The sequence below is a fragment of the Gallinula chloropus genome (genome assembly GCF_964237585.1).
Source record: "Gallinula chloropus genome assembly, chromosome: 1".
Classification (NCBI taxonomy): Eukaryota; Metazoa; Chordata; class Aves; order Gruiformes; family Rallidae; genus Gallinula; species Gallinula chloropus.
Window position 1 is genome coordinate 32,032,964 of NC_140085.1, and position 18,998 is coordinate 32,051,961.

The 18,998-nt window shown below is 36.8% G+C and overlaps 1 protein-coding gene across 3 annotated transcripts in view; it reads right to left on the bottom strand.

Moving 5' to 3' along the window:
* The window catches only part of MON2 (MON2 homolog, regulator of endosome-to-Golgi trafficking), a gene marked incomplete at both ends in the record, with an annotated part of 75,174 nt that overhangs the window by 41,380 nt on the left and 14,796 nt on the right, over positions 1–18,998 (bottom strand). For all 3 annotated transcript variants that reach the window (XM_084268054.1, XM_084268055.1, XM_084268053.1), the window contains 11 exons: positions 317–549; positions 3,816–3,969; positions 6,091–6,230; positions 6,610–6,734; positions 7,458–7,652; positions 8,450–8,575; positions 9,248–9,345; positions 9,885–10,014; positions 12,973–13,104; positions 13,928–14,055; positions 18,338–18,401. In XM_084268054.1, the coding sequence (XP_084124180.1) occupies positions 317–549; positions 3,816–3,969; positions 6,091–6,230; positions 6,610–6,734; positions 7,458–7,652; positions 8,450–8,575; positions 9,248–9,345; positions 9,885–10,014; positions 12,973–13,104; positions 13,928–14,055; positions 18,338–18,401 (1,525 nt within the window). The remainder of the gene's footprint in view (positions 1–316; positions 550–3,815; positions 3,970–6,090; positions 6,231–6,609; positions 6,735–7,457; positions 7,653–8,449; positions 8,576–9,247; positions 9,346–9,884; positions 10,015–12,972; positions 13,105–13,927; positions 14,056–18,337; positions 18,402–18,998) is intronic.

Below are 18,998 nucleotides of genomic sequence, written 5' to 3' on the forward strand. Positions count from 1 at the left end.
GGACACAGGAAGGCAGAACAGTGGTTCCAGAGAGCAGAATGCTTATCTCTCCCTCACACCCCAATGTACATACATGTAAAACAGCATTAACAGACAATACAGAATTTATGGGTAAGGTGCTATAGGACAGAAGCACTACATCAAATCAAGTGTTGTTTTTTAAAGGGATACTGCTGTACCATTATAAAAAGAATCCCAAACCCACTTAACTAAAGGGATTTAGAAGCAATAAACTGAAGCAGCAAAGCCTGAACTATTTTAATCCTGCTTTATGAAAAAATGCTGTATTTTATATAGTGTTTGTGTTTTCAAATACCTAGTTCTTTCTCTGATTGGTCAGATGCAGACTGCAAGTCTTGCTGCTCTGTAGACTGTGCTGGTAATGAAGTTGTCTCTGTTGTGGTTTGACTGACTGTTTCTGCTTCTCCCAACTCGCCTTCAATCATGGTAGTGATACCACGGACAAGATCCAGTAAACAGTGAAATGCCACTGACATGGCGTAGCCTTCAGGAATCGTAGGTGGCTCTACTTTGTCCAGCATTTCCAAACTAAAAAGCCAAAGCATTACAAGTAAGTGTGCAACAGTACCACTCTGGTTAAAAACAGTACTAATAAGATTCTGAAGAATTTTCAAGTACAAAAAGGCTCCAAATACCATCCTTCAGCATTTATAGCAACTCAAGAAAATAAACTGAAGTAATTAAGTAAAAGAGTAAATGAGTCACTAAATACAAAAACAAATTAAAGTGTACAAAAGCCAGAGTATAGTATTTACATCTGCAAATCAATGTTTTTTAAAAATTAACACATACAAGAAAGCATCACTGAATTAGTTATTCTGCTCTTATTATTTTACTAAAGCCACCACAACAGATCTGTTCAGAACACAAGTACATAGGAACAACAGACGAAATAGGTCAAAAAGTCATGAATACAGTTATAACCATCTCAGAACAAATCAGACATTCCATTAACATTATCTTTCAGTCCATATGACTGGAAAAGCCTGTCACAGCTAGGTAATATGTGACTGAATATTCACTCCCTACACACATAAGTAAACAATGGACGTTATTTGTACAAAAAGGAAATACCTACATGATTCACTGTTGAAAAGCATGCAATTAAAACCTCACTATGCTGCAACTGTAGCCGCACTGCCACTTTTCTTCATGTTATATTTTAAAAGCTCATAAAGAACTGCTGAGTTACAAATCCAACAGGAAACCGATTGTAGCTGCCAGAGCAGCAGTGTCTACACAAGGAAAGACAGTCTGTTACAAAAACTACCTGCTACCCCAACAACCACTATTCCACCATTGGTTCTACCAACTACTCTTAAAAAGGCTGGGCGTTTCAACTACAATATACCAAAAAAGACTTTGATACCGCAGCGTCATCCCTCTTTTCTGAGCAAAGGATTTTCCTTCTCCCAAACACATTATGACCTGTAACTTCCTGAAGATGGCTTCCTTAGATGGTGGAATGTAGAACAGTTGATTTACCTGTACTGTCTACAACTCCAGATATCTATCTACAAATAAGTGGATGTACATATATATATATGGCTCTAATTAAGATTATTATTACTGGGGCTTTTTAGTTACAAAATACCTGTGAGGTAATGGTCACGTACTCGTACTTTCAAAGACTGGAAAGTAAATAACTGAATAGAGGAAGTGAGTCTTTACAGTTACATGGCCATAGCCATGAAAGACCTTGAATAATCTTTGTTTATTCCTCTTAAAGCAGAAGACTTGGCATGGTGTTCTGGGGGGAAACAGTCCCAAATGGCAAAAATAGCTCTGCTGGCTTTGTTCACAATTCATATCTGCAATTAAATAATTGTAAAGACGTGGCCATTGTATGAAAACCTAATGGCAGCATTAGGAAAGAATCAATGCTGGTGTGTGACCCAAATCTGCAGTTACAGTAGGTACAGTCCTTACACGCAGGGACTACAGACAAAAGTACAAGGGAAAAACAGCTGACAAAACATGCCAGCAACAACTCCATCATCTTACATGGAAGAAAAAAAAAAAGAAAAACAAAAAGAAAAAAAAAAAAGAGTGCAAAAAAACTCAGAGGGAATCACAGTGTGTCACTGAGACAAGCAAGTTCAGAGTAGCACAGGAGACTATGATGGTGGCTGCAATGTTCATACAATCATAGAATATACTGAATTGGAAGGAACCCATAAGGATCATCGAATCCAATTCCTGGCTCCCCACAGGGCCAGACAAGTCAGAGCATGGGACTGAGCGCATCATCCAGATGCTTCTTCAACTCAGTCAAGCTTGGTGCTGTAACCACTTCCCTGGGGAGCCGCTTCCACTGCCCGACCACCCTCTCAGCAAAGAGCCTCTTCCTAATACCCAACCTAAACCTCCCCTGTCACAGCCTCATATCCTTCCCTCGGGATCCCTTGCCAAACAGAGGAGATAAGTGCCAGTCCCTTCGCTCCCCCTCATCAGGAAGCCATAGACTGTGATGAGGTCTCCCCTCAGCCTCATTTTCTCCAGGCTGAACAAACCAAGGGACTTCAGCTGCTCCTCGTAAGACTTCCCTTTCAAACCCTTCACCATCCTGGTTACCCTCCTCTGGACACTCTCCAATAGTTTTGTGTCCCTCTCTTAGTGTGACACCCAAAACTGCACACAGAACTCGAGATGAGGCCACACCAACGCAGTGTAGAGCAGGACAATCACCTCCCTGGACCAGCTGGCAATGCTGTGCTTGATGCACCCCAGGAGAGAATTGGTCCTCCTGGCTGCCTGGGTACACTGCTGGCTCATGTTTAACTTGCTGTCGACTGAGACCCCCAATCCCTTTCAGCATGGCTGGCCTCCAGCGCCTGATCCTTCAGTCTGTGTGTGTAGCCTGGGTTCTTGAGCCAGTTAAGAATAGAAATGAGAAGAAAGGAAGAAAAGCATGAGGTTACAGTAGCTGGCCAAAGTATGAACTTCCTTTCATCTACTTTAGTTAAAAATTTGCATTTCCTGAGGACAGTCAGGCAACCAGAAACATTCACAGCCACTGCCAGAACAAAAAGTGACCTCAAAAAAGTATTGAGATCCAGGCTATTCGCTGATTTCACTATATATGTGAAATATATATATGCTGAAATTTCATGGGCTGTACAAATAGCTTCCAATTTGGAGAAGACTGACTCTCAGTGGTAGTGACTGACATGAAAAACTTTCACTATTTCCAAAATAATGTGGTATTCTCAGCTGTAAACTGAGAACACAATCTATATTATACAAAATCATGACAAAATAATTGTTCATTCTAAGAAGAATTCACAGGCTAACTTGTGTATATAGGTCAATATATTGTTTGGAAAGGCGACATGGCCAATATCCACCACAACAGCCTATTCACTAAAACCTGTAAATACAGTAAAGCTAGTGTAGTAAAGTTGTTTTCTATTCCCACTGATGTCCCATTTGCTTAAAGTCCCTAATGTCTGCCATTACACAACGTAGTAAAAGATAATTCTAGAATTTTTATGTTCTGCAGCGAGGCCTAGAAGTGAAAACTTAACACAGCACTAAGAGTAGGAAAAAAATCCAACAGATGCTAAAGCCATAGGGAATATTTGGATCAGAATCCAGAGCATTTGAAAAAAATAGCAAAAAAAAAAAAAAAATCACAACACCTTATGGCACAAATTAAATGAAAATCCATAATATACCTCAAGCCACTGAAATTAAGACCTCAATATTCATTAATAAAAAAATAAACTCTTAAAGCATCCAATTGTCAACAAAAATATGTCACATGTATTTTCCAAAACTATAGAGGTACTTACTAGGTAGCTTTAGCACTGCCTTGTACTGTTACATTCAGGATAGGTATCCAAGTGCCTCTGTACTCAAAGGCAGGTAATACAGTTGCACCTCCTCCCATTCCAAGCACTCCCGAGTTAGTTTGTGCTGAGCCAGTATTCCCTGATGCATTGCTTCCTGTTGAGATAAACAAAGCGACAGAAGTAACCAATCTAGTTTTAGTGAGAAGCAAACATCCTTCTTCTGTATTTTGTTGAGATATATGGATTAATCCAAGATGACCTGCTGATAATAAAACAAGCACTAACACAAAAACACCTATTTTTGAGCTCCCTCTGCTGTCTAAAACACAATTCTATGTGCAAAGCAATTAGTTTAAAAAGCACCGTTGATTGATGTCAACTGCCTTATTTTCAGAACAAAATGTTTCTGTGAAAGCTGTAGCAGTATTCATAACATTCTGTGAATGAACTAAACTTACGGGGCCCTGATTAAAAAAAATATTCCAGTGAAGATTTGGGCAGATATTTTTATATAGTTGCATCCAGAACTCAGTAGTAGGGAAGACAGGTTAATCATTCCAAGAACCAATGAACATCCCAATCTTTCAAGATTTCAGAAACGCAAGAGCCACAAGAAGAAACTCAAAAAGAACTGCAACAACATATGAATTTTCTTTTCCGAGGTAGAAGAAAAAAAAAACCACATCAGGGAAATGCTGACAATGTGCCAACTAGGAGCTAGGAGGGAAAGAATTTTGAGTCCAATTTAAGAAGCCAAAAAAAAAGAGATAAAAGGACAAGAAACTCTGCATATATACAGTTTCTACTTTTAGGAGATCTCTGCTTACTACAAGTAAGTACCACAAATTCTGACTCTCTGTACAGACAATGGGAGAAAAGGACAGAGTCCCCAGGAACATGACTCACGGCACCCAAGTGTAACAGCTGCTATTTTGCTGTGCTTGCTTTTAATACAGAGACTAAACTACTAATTTAGGCAATATAAATACAAGGAGAAGCCTACATATACACTTCAACACAGTAAAGCTTAACAGACTGAAACAACAAAAATCATACTGCTAAACAAAAGCAGTTAACCAAACACTGCCACTAATACACACACAGTTACACTGCTGTCATTTTCTGTGACCCCACTGAGTAGACAGACAAATAAAACTACTTTTATATCAACATAGCTCCTTAAAGTAGTAAAAAGGCTTACATTACACCAGTATAATAAAAGTGACACAAAACTTCGGGTAGGTGCAGCTTTCTGCTTCTCCTATGAAAAAGCTACCGTGTTGCAAAACTGAGGCTCAGTCAACTACAGGTGTTTAAGACATCCTGCTGCGACAGCACTATCATTGTAATGGGAAGACCCAGTCTGAAAATTAGGATGCATTGATATTCTCTGTCTGTGTTAAGACATGGCCATAGGAGGAAGAGAGGCAGAAAGAGAAAAGCATGAGAAAGAGACATGAGAAATACTCATGCAGAAAGAAGCAAAAAGGAGAAAAACTGAAACAATACCCCAGAGAAAAAGCAACAAGCTCTAAGGGGATAACCCTGCTGCTACCTCATATACAGGCAAAATTTAAGTTTTCAGGAGAATGAGTATATTAGAATGGCTTCTCATGTATGTTACATGATGCTTTTCTCATTTAGCCTAAGTGCCTTTAACACAGAAATAATACTAAGAGTAGTGCTCTATCGGCTTCTGTACAGACAACTGTTGAGTAACAGCTACCAACACAAATTCCTTCACATTACCAATGCTAACATCAACTTGGAATTCAGACTTCATGAGTAAACGGTGGGAGGCATGAGTCTAAAACCTGACTTTTTAATGTTTATGAATTTAATAGTACATATGATAGATAATAGTTATACTTTGATTATCTATGATTCCTTAGTAGGGAATGTCAAAAGACAATGAAGAAGTAATTTTTGTGTTCATTGCAGAGGCCTGGCCTCTGCTTCTGAAAACATGGGATTAAACAGAGCGCCTTAACTTGTATATAAACATTAACGGGAGGGTCAAGTCTTCTTACAGAAATAAAAATATACCTAATGAAATGTCAAAACACTGGCTGCAATAAAAGACAAAGTTTAGTTTCAGTAATCACCTGTTGCATCAGACCTGAAAATACCAGTTGTCTCAAGCTAGCTTTTGACCTCAGGGAACATGGAAGTACAGAACTGTACTAAGCCAAATGCTCATACTGAATCAAATCAGAATTTATTATTACAAAAAAATGCTGGAAAGTTAAAAATATTAGTAAAAACAAGGCTTTACCAGTTTGGTTTGGTGTCACCGATGTGTTCCCTGTGCTTGGTACAAGAAATAGTGACTGGATGAAGGACCCCAGTGCATTCACAATGTCACGGAAAACTTTAGTGGAATGTTGCTTCATATCATAGGATTGACAAAAGGACCTGGAAAGTATTTTATAAATATATGAAGTATTTGAAAAGTTAGGGATAAGATTATTTAACAGCAACTTCCCATCCCCTCCAAAACATAGACTAAAAGCACATTTTAACTGCAAATACTTAGGCAAATAATAATGTTTAGTTTTAGGTAAATATTCCTTTCACACTGGTAAGACAGAGAGGGTTAGGAATACTCAAATAACCATAATTCAGCCCTTCCTCAATAATAATCATTGCCTAATGCTTAATAAAACAATCGTATCGAAGTGCTTATTGCATTTAAATTTCTACATATTTACAATGTTTCAGGAACCATTTTCCACTGGAGAAAAAGAAAAGTATTTAATATTTTTGTAAAAGTGAAATTCAATGTATTTCATACCTTAATAGCTGAGGCTGCACACAAAGCCTGTGAATAGATTCTACTGCAACAGCTCTTAGCCACTGTGGTTTGTCTGCATCCAGAAACTTAACCAGCAACGACAGAAAGATTTCACATTCTGTTACCTGAAAGATACAGTTTATAGCCATTAAATTAAAATAAAAAGCCTCCTACAAAATATTTTCTCCAAAGACCTTTTGTTTCATCTTATGTGTCCTATCCCAGCAAGTTTTGCACATGGTCAAAAGGAAAAAAAAAAAACCACCCCAAACTCTTTTAGCAAGCATTTACTGGAAATACATAAAACCCACACCTAATAATAGTAACATTGTGCCATGCTAACTCCATATATGCAATTATACTAAATTCCTCAGACATCACATTAAAGTCCTTACATGAAAAGGAAATAAATCTTTTTAACAAATATCTAAAATTGGGAAATATGAACAGCTGAATGTGTGGTTTTTATCCACATTCTGTCAACAGCTTTAGCAACACAAGTCAAAAAGCTTCTTAGTAAGTATTAACAAGGCACACCAATCAACATTATCTAAAGACAAGCAAACAACATAAGAAGATCAAAAGGTTCCCCAAACCGTAACTGAAAGGCAGCGAAGTACAGAATAAAACAAGAGCTAATCTGCTCTGAGAATTTATACCAGCCCACGTTTTATAAAATCATTTATGTAGAATACATGCAAACACCATTACAAGAATACTAAGACTCTTCTTTCCTTGGAAACCATGAACAGTTTGCAAGAAGTAATTAATACTATTATTGATCACAGTACTGGCATGTGCACATACAAAACCAGAATTCAATAAAGAAAACTTGCACATATTCTTACCAGCAAACTGTAGAACTGTTTAATCAAAACAGAAACTACTCTCAGCAAACGCATACAGATGGGGAAGTATGGTTTTTCCACTGGTGCTGGGGAGGATGACGTGCTGGAACCTTGCCTGAATTTGATATTTGGGGAGAAGAGCTTTATAACAAGGGGGCATACCCTTTCTTTAAGAAGAAAACTGAATTCCTGATGCTGAAAAAGAAAACAGAACAAATTATAACCAGGTATTCTTTAATTAGTACCAGTAGCTCTGCTTATGCATTCTATTCACATCTGCTGCCTTGATCAAGCACTCTGAAGTCATGTAGATCTTGGTATAAATTACATGCTCCAGAAATGGAAAGGAAGAACGGCAGACATCATCGCAAAGCTAGCAAAATGCATGATGAAATTACATAGTCAAGTTCATACCATGCACCCTTCTTGTATTTTGCAAATTGAAATCAACTGCTGACACATAATTTATTACATGTTTTTAAAATTTACCTACTGTCTGCTACAATGCGTTACTGTAGGAAATGGTGCACCTATGCAGTAGGTCTGTACAATTGTTAGTCGTGATTCTTGTTGCTTTGAGAGTAGGGGGAGGTTCATGTTTTCATAGAAGCAACAGCACAACAAAGTTACAGAGCTGTCACAAATCATGCAAGATAAGAATACATGTATCTGGAGAAGATATAAATGGCAAAACAAAAAGTGAAACAGAGGACAATATGCCGTACAAAACTCTGAGTGGAGCCAGGAGTTGGACTTGATGATCCTTATGTGTCCCTTCCAACTCAGTGTATTCTATGATTCCAAGTGTATGGGAATAGAAAAGCACACAAAAAGCACACAGCACTTTCTTATCATAAAACCCCAACACATAAAAGCTGAAGTCCCTTTCAAAAAGAAGTACTCCCGATAAAATAAAGAGAAGTTAATGAAGCATAAATTTTACCACCCGCGTGAACAAGTGTCTTCCTCTTTTCCCTCTGAGAACTACTTACTTGTAAAAACACTTGTGGAAAGTCATTGAGGACTGACTCAAGAAGTTCAAGGCCAAACGTCCGTGTCATTTCTGTCATCCCCACAAGCCAGTAGGGAGCATCAGCATTAACTAACTGGCAAAGATCCTTAAAAAGAAATACAACAACATTTACATTCTCTGCCCAGTCCTGTACCACACTGTAAGTTTTCTCAGTATACCAAAAAAACCCAAAACAAATACACTCTCTCCTTTTGTAATTAATAATTTTCAAACTTCAACACAATTTTTCCTCTAATACCCTTTTTACATAAATTAAGCCAAACTTGTTAAAAGAGAAGTATTAAACTCTGCTGGTATCCTTGTAGCAATTGTGCTCATTCGCACCTTCAAAAATATCTCAAGACCAGTGAATTTGGGAAGTCAAGAATTTTTTGATGTGATGAACGCAAATACTACTTTTTATATATACTTGAATTTAATATACAATACCAAGCATGAGGAATAAAACTGATCTATAGGAGCAGTGTCAGGCTCATGGAAAAATGAATCTGGAATTCACTGCAGACATGCACGCATAGCTATTATTTAAGATTTATAGTAAAACATTTTCCTAGGCCACTTTGTCTTCATTTTCCAATCATACCCCTGGGATACAGCATATCATTGCCAATTACAATCAATGCATATAAGAAAGCCTGAGGCTCTGGTTAAGGACCTTGTCAGTATGCCAACAGCAAATCTTGGAAATTCTTACAGAAATACATATAGAAGCACCCAATCAAAACTGAAAAAGTATACATGTATGCTCCCCAACTACCTGAAAAAGCATATATGCATCTTTAGCACATGGCTTCAGTGTGCTGACAGATCTTCTGTTACTATTTCCTTGAACTGCAACCGGCTGGTCAATAGTATCTGTGTAAAAATAAAACCCAGGTTTGTGAACAAAGGAACTGTTCAAAATCAAGTATGCATTAAGTGTGCTCAGGAAAGCATTCTAGGAGAATGGCTAGGTAATTCTGCAACTTACATTTCTACAGAGATAAACGTTAGATAGAATACCAAAGATCATCAATCCCAAGCACTTCTTTCCAATAAACATCCTTTTCAAAACTACAGCTTTCATGTGTTTCACACTTGGCAATCAAGTTGCCTTCACCTTAAGTGACACCATCCCTTCACATTCCTTCACAACACTAACCTAAAGACCAGTTTTCACAGCCGGGAAAAAAAAAAACCCTAGGTTTTATATAGGGCTGTATTGTCTTGGACTGTCTTGATCCTTTGAATCAAGTAAATGTATAAAAGCCAGTAAAAATGAGTAATGCCTGAGATTATTTTTTTATAACACTTATAGACTTTTCACTACTTCTTTATCTGAAAAAAGATAAAAGATTTGATGTGTGTCCAAAAACCAGGTTAAGACAAGCAAGCAGAGTAAGAAGCATGCCTACCTTTGTATCGTTCATCTTCAGCAACCACTCTCTCAAACACAACAGTAACTACCTGCCGCACTGTGGCTGCCGCCGTGTTATTTGTGATATTATCTTTTGTGAAGTGCAGTCGAAAACAAAGTACAATTGCCTGGAAGGAAAAAAAGGAAAAGGAAAAATAAAAGAATCAGCTTTCAACAACATATTTTCATCTTTTAGCTAAGAGTGAAGATCAGCTGATTGAGGAATGCTTTCCACTACAGCTTGTCAAAAGGTTGCCTGAAAAAAAAAAATGTTTTAATCATTTTAAATTTAAACAACCAGAATAAATTTTATGGATTACCCTAGCCAAAACCCTCTTTCATAATCCTCCCTAAAGGTAATTCTGAAGTGGTAGTAACTGAAGACATTATGGTGTGCTAATAAAACTAAGATCATCATACAGAGAATACACAATAATCAACCACATAAAACAAGTTGTGTGATTATTAATGTCAAAAGGACACTAGGATTACACGGCTAATCACAGAAAGGTCAGGCAACTCCAAAGCTAAAATCCCATTCCTCTCCTGCATTAAATTACAATACCTTCACAACTGTGTTGCCTCAACTGCTATTATTCCTCTCAAAGGTGTGTATTTTAATGTGTCATTGTGTTGGCAGTGACCTGAATACTGTTTCCCATTGGATTTCGTATTACCTCTAATGCCTAATCTAATACTTACTTATTTTATAATGAATTTTAAAGTTAACACCTATATGTGTAATGAAACCTGTATTTCTTGTTCTTTTGTCTTTATTCTATGCTTCTGCACTTGCAGGAACCTCACCCACACCTGGCCTTAGTCCTACATTCTCTAAACGATACAAGATTCAGAGTTTTCTTTTGCCATTTTTTCTTGAAAATGATCTGTGGACTCTGCTTAGATGGTATCCCCATGTTGGTTTTAAACTACACCTCTGGACTTTTACAAGATGCTGCATGATACTCTAGGTTAACCCAACAGCAGTGCCTGGATTAAGGGGCTTTTCAAGATAGCTTACCAGCAATTTTCCTAATTTAAATCAGTCAAGCTACGTATAAATATGCAATATATGCCTGGCTTAAACTGATTTTCTCTTAAAATGTTCCAACATGGAGGGGGGATGAGAAAAAACCTTTCAGATATTTCTCAAAATAATCTTGGGGAAAAAACCCACAAAAACAAACCACGAAACAATCAAGCCACTGCACCATTTTACCCATGGTAAGTAACATTTATATTTGGTTAACCAAAAGCGTCTAGTAATTTTAGGGATTGGACAACAGCAAGAGATTTTACAGGATACCACTGTCAGAACTGTTTCTTACCCCGCCAGAGTCTGCTGAAATTTGACTATGCACTAGATTTTGATGTGCACTAAGGAAATAGTTAGAGGCATGGCAATTAGAGTCTCCAGTAATTGCATTATGTTAACATACTTCTGGATCAGAATACAACATGCATGATAAACATGCTGGGTAAGACCTTCTGTACTTATTTGACCCTGCTGTGCCCACATGCTCCTGTGGGTTGGTGTCCAAAAGGAGAAAGTTTCTAGATATTAGAGAGATGGACAAATGAAGGATGCTGAAAAATCTGTTTGGAAGACACACAGAAGTGAAATAGGATGTAGATACCAAGAACATAAGAATAAGGGGGAGAGGGGGCGGGGGCGGAGCGCAAGGCAGGGAAGGAAAGAGAGAGAAGGGTATAGAGAGAGGAAGAAGAAGAAATCAGCAAAGGGACAAGAAGCAGATACATCATCTGCAGAAGGGAAAGGTACAATGAACTTCAACAACTGTTTCCTCCTAGAGCCTAGATTCAAATTTGAAAAATGGCAAGAACATCTTCTTGTTAAAGAAGATCTGCTACCCAGCTAATGAATGACAATCCCAGTTTAGGAAGTCATTTCATTTTCTTCAAGAATCATGCTTCTGCCCAAGAACATAACACCTCTTTTAGAAAATGTGCACTATTTGGAACAAAAGAAACAAGATAGAGATGAAGAGTCTTTGACATAACTTGAGTACTCAAGGTAAAGAAACCCTACTGACAAACCATTCAATCCTTAGCAAGTTTCTATTTTGCTATTCACCAGTTTTAAAAGTTTCCCATTAATCTTTCTGCCTTCAGCAGATCTTTAACTTGGCTTTGTTTTGCTTTCGTATTTTCCTTCCCTTGATTAACTAGATTAATAATGATTTTAATATGCATATATTTATCCAGCTAGGAAGTTATTTCATTAAAACCAGAAGCAAAGAAAAACTGAAAACCTTCTACAGGAACAAAATGCCTTCAAAAATATTAAATTCTATTCTTGTTCTCTCTTTAAACAAAAACAATAATAATAAAAAATTACTCTGACACTAATGAAGGCAAAGTATAATAAAGACAGCAACTTTAAATGATTTGTTTAAAAACAAAACAAAAAAATGTTCCTAAGTGAAAAATAAAAAAATATAAGATGCAATCTAGCAGAGGAACTTACTTTGAACAGAACTTCATTAACTCACAGATGGGTAAGCAACGTTGCTCCTTCAAAGAGAAGTATCTTTTGATTTAAGATTAAACTAGATTGGAATCCTTATTTTTTTGTGTTAGTTGAAACATAATATCCAAAATGATACATGTTTAATATTGCACAGTAAAGTTGTTTCAGTTCTGACTGAAAAAGCAAAGTCTCAAAAGCAGTCTAGTTATATGGGGCCGGGGGCAGGGGGGAGCAGGTAGTTCTAATATTTACTTTATTAATGAGAGCTTACACAGCACTATGTGCTTTGATTTCAGTTTGAAAACACACACACGACAAGTTTAGCAAATGAGAAGGACAGGCATTAGCCCAGTGTTTTTCTTTAAAGTTCCCACTGAGTCAGAATCGTATTACTGTGGAGGAATTAAAAGATTGAAAAGGAAGCTAAAAGAAATCCCGTTTTCAGAGTCTACACATAAAAACAATAGGAACACAACAGAATGAAGCAAGGCCTCCTCCTCCTCTTACATTATTTCAAACATTTCATATGTAAAACATCTCCCTGGGTTTCCCCTTGGGTATTTTAAGCACTATAGTTGCACTAATAAATTCTTACCTTGGACAATGCATCATCATGAACAACCGTATTGGTTGTTAAAAGTACAAGAACTGTCTGGAGCAATTTAAGTTCTTCAAGACTATTTTCCATCAGTTGCCAAAGCATATTGATAATGTTGCCTGCCGCAGCCTACAAAGAAATGTTTTTTTTGTCAACACTTAAGATCTTTTCATACTGGTATATCACATGTACACATGCAAGAATAGCACTCTCATAAATGCATATTATATATACCACAGGACTACACTGAGAACACAAAGCCAATTTCACTGTCCCAAGATTCCCCCCAAAATTTTGAGAATCCAAGGTAGAAATATTTTACTTTGTAATCTAAATTAAACTGTGTACTTCATTTTCTACTTGAAAATACAGAAGAGAGTACAAAAACATTTTACACTCAAAATTATTTCAGAAACAGTGTAGTTTTGCACTATGGACAACTGAAGGTGTATTTTAAAAGCATTATTTCCACCAGCTTCTTAATACACTATATATGCAGTACCATAATATCCCATGACATTCACTGTTGCAGGAAATGCTCATTCATTTTAACATGTTGCTTTTATTAAAAAAGATAACAAAACATAGTAATATAACATACTATTATTAAAAACATAACATTATCACACAGAGTACCACACCTATTTTGTGGATGCAACCTTAAGAACTGTATTCATCAAGGACTATTACATGTTCTGTTCCCGCAGTCTAAGAATACAAACTAAGTGAGCTGGTTTGAATTTTCATTAATTCCCTTTTGGAAGTTACTAATGCTTCCTCACCTCTTTTTTTCTTTTTCTTTATGGCAAAAAGGGTTTTTTTTCCAAATTACATGTTTTTTATTTTGCAGGCTATGTCCATTATAATACAGCCTCCTAAGAAAACCCCATTCACTTTCAGTTTGAGGCCTCTCACTGAATTATTTATGTATTTATATAAAGATAGATCTTACCTCTGAAACAACTTCATGGGACATGAGCCTCTGTATGGCTGCTAGACACAGCTGAGTGATCTTTGGTTCCTTTGTTCCACAACCCATTAGAAAAGGCTGAACTACCTCTGAGCTGTTCTCTTTCAATGCTTTCAAAAGAGATATGGCAACAGTCAACATTTAATACTTTGAAGAGTACAATGCAAAGTTTGTTAGTCATACCTACTAACAAAAAGCCATCTCCAGTCTTGGAAATCTGGGAATAGCCAGTAGTGAAGACAGACATGGGGTTGCCACAGCTCATTTCCACAATTATCCTGGCTGAGGCTCAAATCCCAACCACCTTCTCCCTCACACACTCAAGTGCTACTTCTCTTTCCAAATCCAGAAGATCCACTTTGAGTCCATTTGGTTAGTAAGAAGCTGCAAGGCTCTGCCCACCCAGGACCGCCTTCTGGCCTTGCAGTGGTGACCAGCCTCAACTCAGGCTGGAAGCCTTCTCCTTCTGCTCTGCTTCATCTCAGCACCCAACTCCAAAGCAACGCAAAGCATGGCACGAAGAGACGGATCGAAGCACACGGCAAGAAGGGGAACAGCAAAACACCACCAACAAAACAGAAGGAGAAAGGGGCTGGATTGTTTGTATCCTGGGTACGTACACCCGGCTGTGAATTTTTCAACCAGTTTTACTGAGAAAGGGCAGCTTCTGAAAATGAAGCCTTGTCAGGAGAAAAGACTTTCATGAACTTTGTTCTGATTGTTTGTTGCAGAACTAAAATCTTCACAACACACACAGCATTCTGCACTGACATTTTAAAAAGTTCCCCCACCCATAAAATTAATTGTAGAAATCTGAGTTAAACTTCATAAAATGAAAAAAAAAAAAGCCAAAATATTTCTGAAAGATGAACAGAAAGCATGGCACAGACCAACAGCTGATTTCTGCTTTTCTCTGTGTGTGTGTGGCTACTGATTCATGCAAACTTAAGATTTTAGCTGCTCATCACCACTGCAGATATTAAACATTTCTGTACAGCTGAAAGTTCATTTTTTGTGTTTTACACTGGATGTCATCCACCGTGTTTTAGTCTACGTGTTGAAGAATGTTTCACACATGTTTTACAGCACAGATACTACCCCAAACTAAAGATACATCCTCAGGTAAAAACATAAACATGATAATTTTTTTTTTTGGTTAAGCAATTTGAAGTTTAGCTCTCAAGAGGGTTTATTATTAAGTCTCACTACTTTACTTAAAAAAAAAAAGAAAAAAACAAACAAACAAACCCCAAAACCACACAAATCAAACCCCTCCAAAATCATGGTAAAAGCTACAAAAATATATTTCAGTGATATTTTTAAACTGAATGAACATGAATAACAAGTTTCTATGAAAAGAACAGGCTAGTTCAAATTATAGATGCCAACTTTCTATAAGGTAATAGTTCTTACAGGGTGCTATTAACATATACAATCCATACTTTCATCAACCTCAAGACAGTACAGGCTCTGTGTCCAGTTGACAGAGGCTAACCTTGCACCAAATCCTTAATCAAAACCAATTAAAATGTCAGCATAAACGTGAATTAATACATAGATTCACTGCCTGTTTAACAATCTGCTTTGATTTCAAGAGCTTTCTTAACTACAAAGCAAATAAACCTGTTTTTTAAATATGCAGTAAAACAATATCCACCAATACCATTCTCTTATGAAACACTCCAATGTTTTTCAGTTTAAAGACAAAGCATTGACTCTCTCATCAAAAACAGAAGTTTGCTCCCAACCAAGACTTGTTATTTAGGCACCTAATTGTCTGTGTCTCTACATGGGAGGCAGACATGTAAGCTGCATTTATAGTCTGTGAACACCTACAACTTATGGCCAATAGAGCCTACAGAGCTGACCAACATGGACACAAAAATTCCTGAACTGCTATGAATTTCTAACCACCAATCATAAAGAAATAAAAAAATCTGATAAAAGACACCTGAAAACATTTATCCTTAACATAAGACTCGTAATAAAGTTCCGAATAGCAAAAATGGCATGAGAGCTAATAAATAACAAGACTTTTTAAAGTCTTTTTAGTCTTTAAATGTAAACTTTTCAGTATTTTTCCTATAAACCATAAAAAAAACCCCAATCTCACAACAGGTTCTGTACAAGGATTTTTTACTTTCCGAAGCTTAAAAATTAATGTTTCATGGATCTGGTTTACTATCAATTACTGTATCAGCTTCAGTCTTAAAATACATAAAAATTTCCTTATACCCAGCTCTGCTTCCATTTTGCTCCCAAGTTATGTAAGAGTACATTAAAAAATAAGTCTATCATAATATACCACATCAAAAAAGAAGTCTTAGGAAAATAAAATTCACTACTTCCTTTCATCAGCACGTTTATAACTCTATTTAAAACAACTCCAACAAAACAAATATTCTAAAACAAAATTATGAATTGCAGATCTCAGAGCCATGTGGAAATAACTTCTCACATTTATCATAAATAAATTATAAAGAATCCAGACTGCCCGGACTGAAGACTTTGAAATTGCTCAACTTAAATTTTCCAAAAGAAAGAAAGAAGTGAGATCACTGACCTCAGAGTTCTGTCAATTAAAGCACCTCTCACTGGCAGAGTATTACCTCTGTGTATTCACCACTTTAAGATTGCATCTATTTTCCTTATAATCATACACAGTTTAATGCTTAAAAAAAGCATCAGGTCAGCTTACTCAAAACAATCTGATATTGGTGTACTCCTCTATTTTAGTTAAATAACGGTTTATATCGAAATATAAAGAAGAATCATATCCCAATCAAAATACTTATTTGTATTACTAGAATGTCTACCATCATCTAGCAGTTAATAAATAGATTTGACCAGACTGCACAATTACAGTAGCCCTTCACAGCTTTACTATTACTAAAGTATACATACTTTTCCTCCAAAAAAGTTTAGGTTAGATTAGGTTACCACTGATATCTCTGAAAACATGAGACTCCATAAACAGTTGGGACTGTATAATGCATTCCACATTTAAACTGTGGAATGTTAGGATAATGTGCAGGTGAAGCATACGATCCCCTCTGTTCCACAATTTCTTACTGGGGAAAAAAGTTATTATCATATTAGCAATGATTAACAAATACAATAACTTTGAGGACCTGCTGGTTTTCCAAACCTCATAACAAACCTGTGTAGGTTTTTTTGATAAATGAAATGAATGCTAACTACAGTCTAGTTTAAACCTTCCAAAGTAAAAGTACTTACAAATTTAACCAGCTACCAGAAAGCATTCCCTCAAGAAGACAAGGCTGCCTATATCCATCCCCAAAAATCAATGATCTTTTGTATCTCAAACTAAGATTGAAAAGCAAAGACTTTTCAGGATATCAAAGTAACTTTCTGAACTATGAAGCTCTTAACACAGTAATTGCCGAAGAATGTTGACAGCTTCCCAAACAGCTAACTTGAGATTTCTCTTATTCATTTGCGTATTTTTGATGCATAGCTGACATTACCTGGCATAGTTTTCCCACTTATGTCAGCATTCATGACAGCAGTAAAAACAGAGAAAATAAACAAATAAAAAAGAGGCATTACAGTGAAATATTGAGGGGTAGGACTTCTATTTCAAATAATTCTAGAAAGTGCCTCCTTCCCAACATCAGATTTACACACCTCAAAACAAGAAATAGTTACTCATCTATGTTATTTGGACCTTTCAAATGATTTAGCATTTTAAGGATTTTGACTACAGCTGGGGTAGACACTCAAATATTAATATAGGGACATTCAAACTTAGCCAAAGGCTTTACCAGCAATTGGCAAGAGGCCATCGATTTACATGCCATTTAATAAAGCTGAACAAAGTCAGACATATTGTTTTAAGCACTTACACAGCTGCAACTCACAAGATACCTCCTGTCCCTCAAGGCAACAGAACATCTTAAATTGAATGACCTTGTCTCAGACTAAGATGGAATTTTGCCTGCCAGGTACTAGTCTCCAAAGGCTAGACTCTCATACTAAACACACAGATGAGAATCATAGGGCAGAACTCCCTCCACACAGAGAACATCAACAACAGCTGTGGTGAACATAGATACTGAACAAGATATTGAGAATTTGGAGCTTAAGCATTTTATCCTTTTTTTTCCCCCCCTAAGTGGATGGTTACTTTTTTAGAGCCACAACTGGAAACAAAGACCTTCCTCTGCATCAGTGTATGGCAATAACATGAAAAAGTGGTAGTATTAAAAAACTCCCAAGCTATTGGATTTTTTCTAGGTGCCAAAACCTAAAGCATCACAATACAGCACACACTAAAATACATGAAGAGTTATTATATATACCCAAGACATCTTTTTATCATTTTGGTCTGTAATGCAAGTTTATTTTTCCCATTGCACTGCAAATAATTACCTGCCAAAATATCAGTGTTCCGTGCAGCTATTGTTTTCACTTTTATTATTCCTGACTCAGCAGCCTGTAAGAGAAAAAAATAAGTAGTTTAGAGGTATTTTGTGCATCAATATCTGGAAAGAAACTTACAACAAATAAAAATATATAATCTCAGGGCAAAAATACTTTCATAGTTTTCAGTAATCAGAGCTAATGTAGAATTGAAATCTCTATAGGTTCTGGAATTCCTTTCCAGAATTCCATAGGAAGGAGTATATTCTGTGCTTCAGAATTTTTAGAAAACACAATTCCTATTGTATTACTTTTCTGTCTATGAATACTGAGAAGGTAAACATAAAAGTTTGTTATTAATCACTGTGCCTCCAGTTGAGCAGCAGTATTTTCAGTTTGAAAGCTAACTTTTGGTAAGAACAAGAATCAGAATGAAAGCAATTTCCCCACAGAATTTGTATTCCAGTGCCATGAAGAAGCCTACTCTGCAATATTCTCCTGATATGCCATAGAATACACACCAACAGTTCCTCCCCTTTCCCAGTCAGTATGACATGAGATGAAGAACATCCTCCTCTCCCTCACATCCCCTTTCTGTGGGACACTGGGCTGCAGGCATGCAGGGATACGTGTGTGCACAGACCGCCTGGATGCCAGACAGGTGCTACTG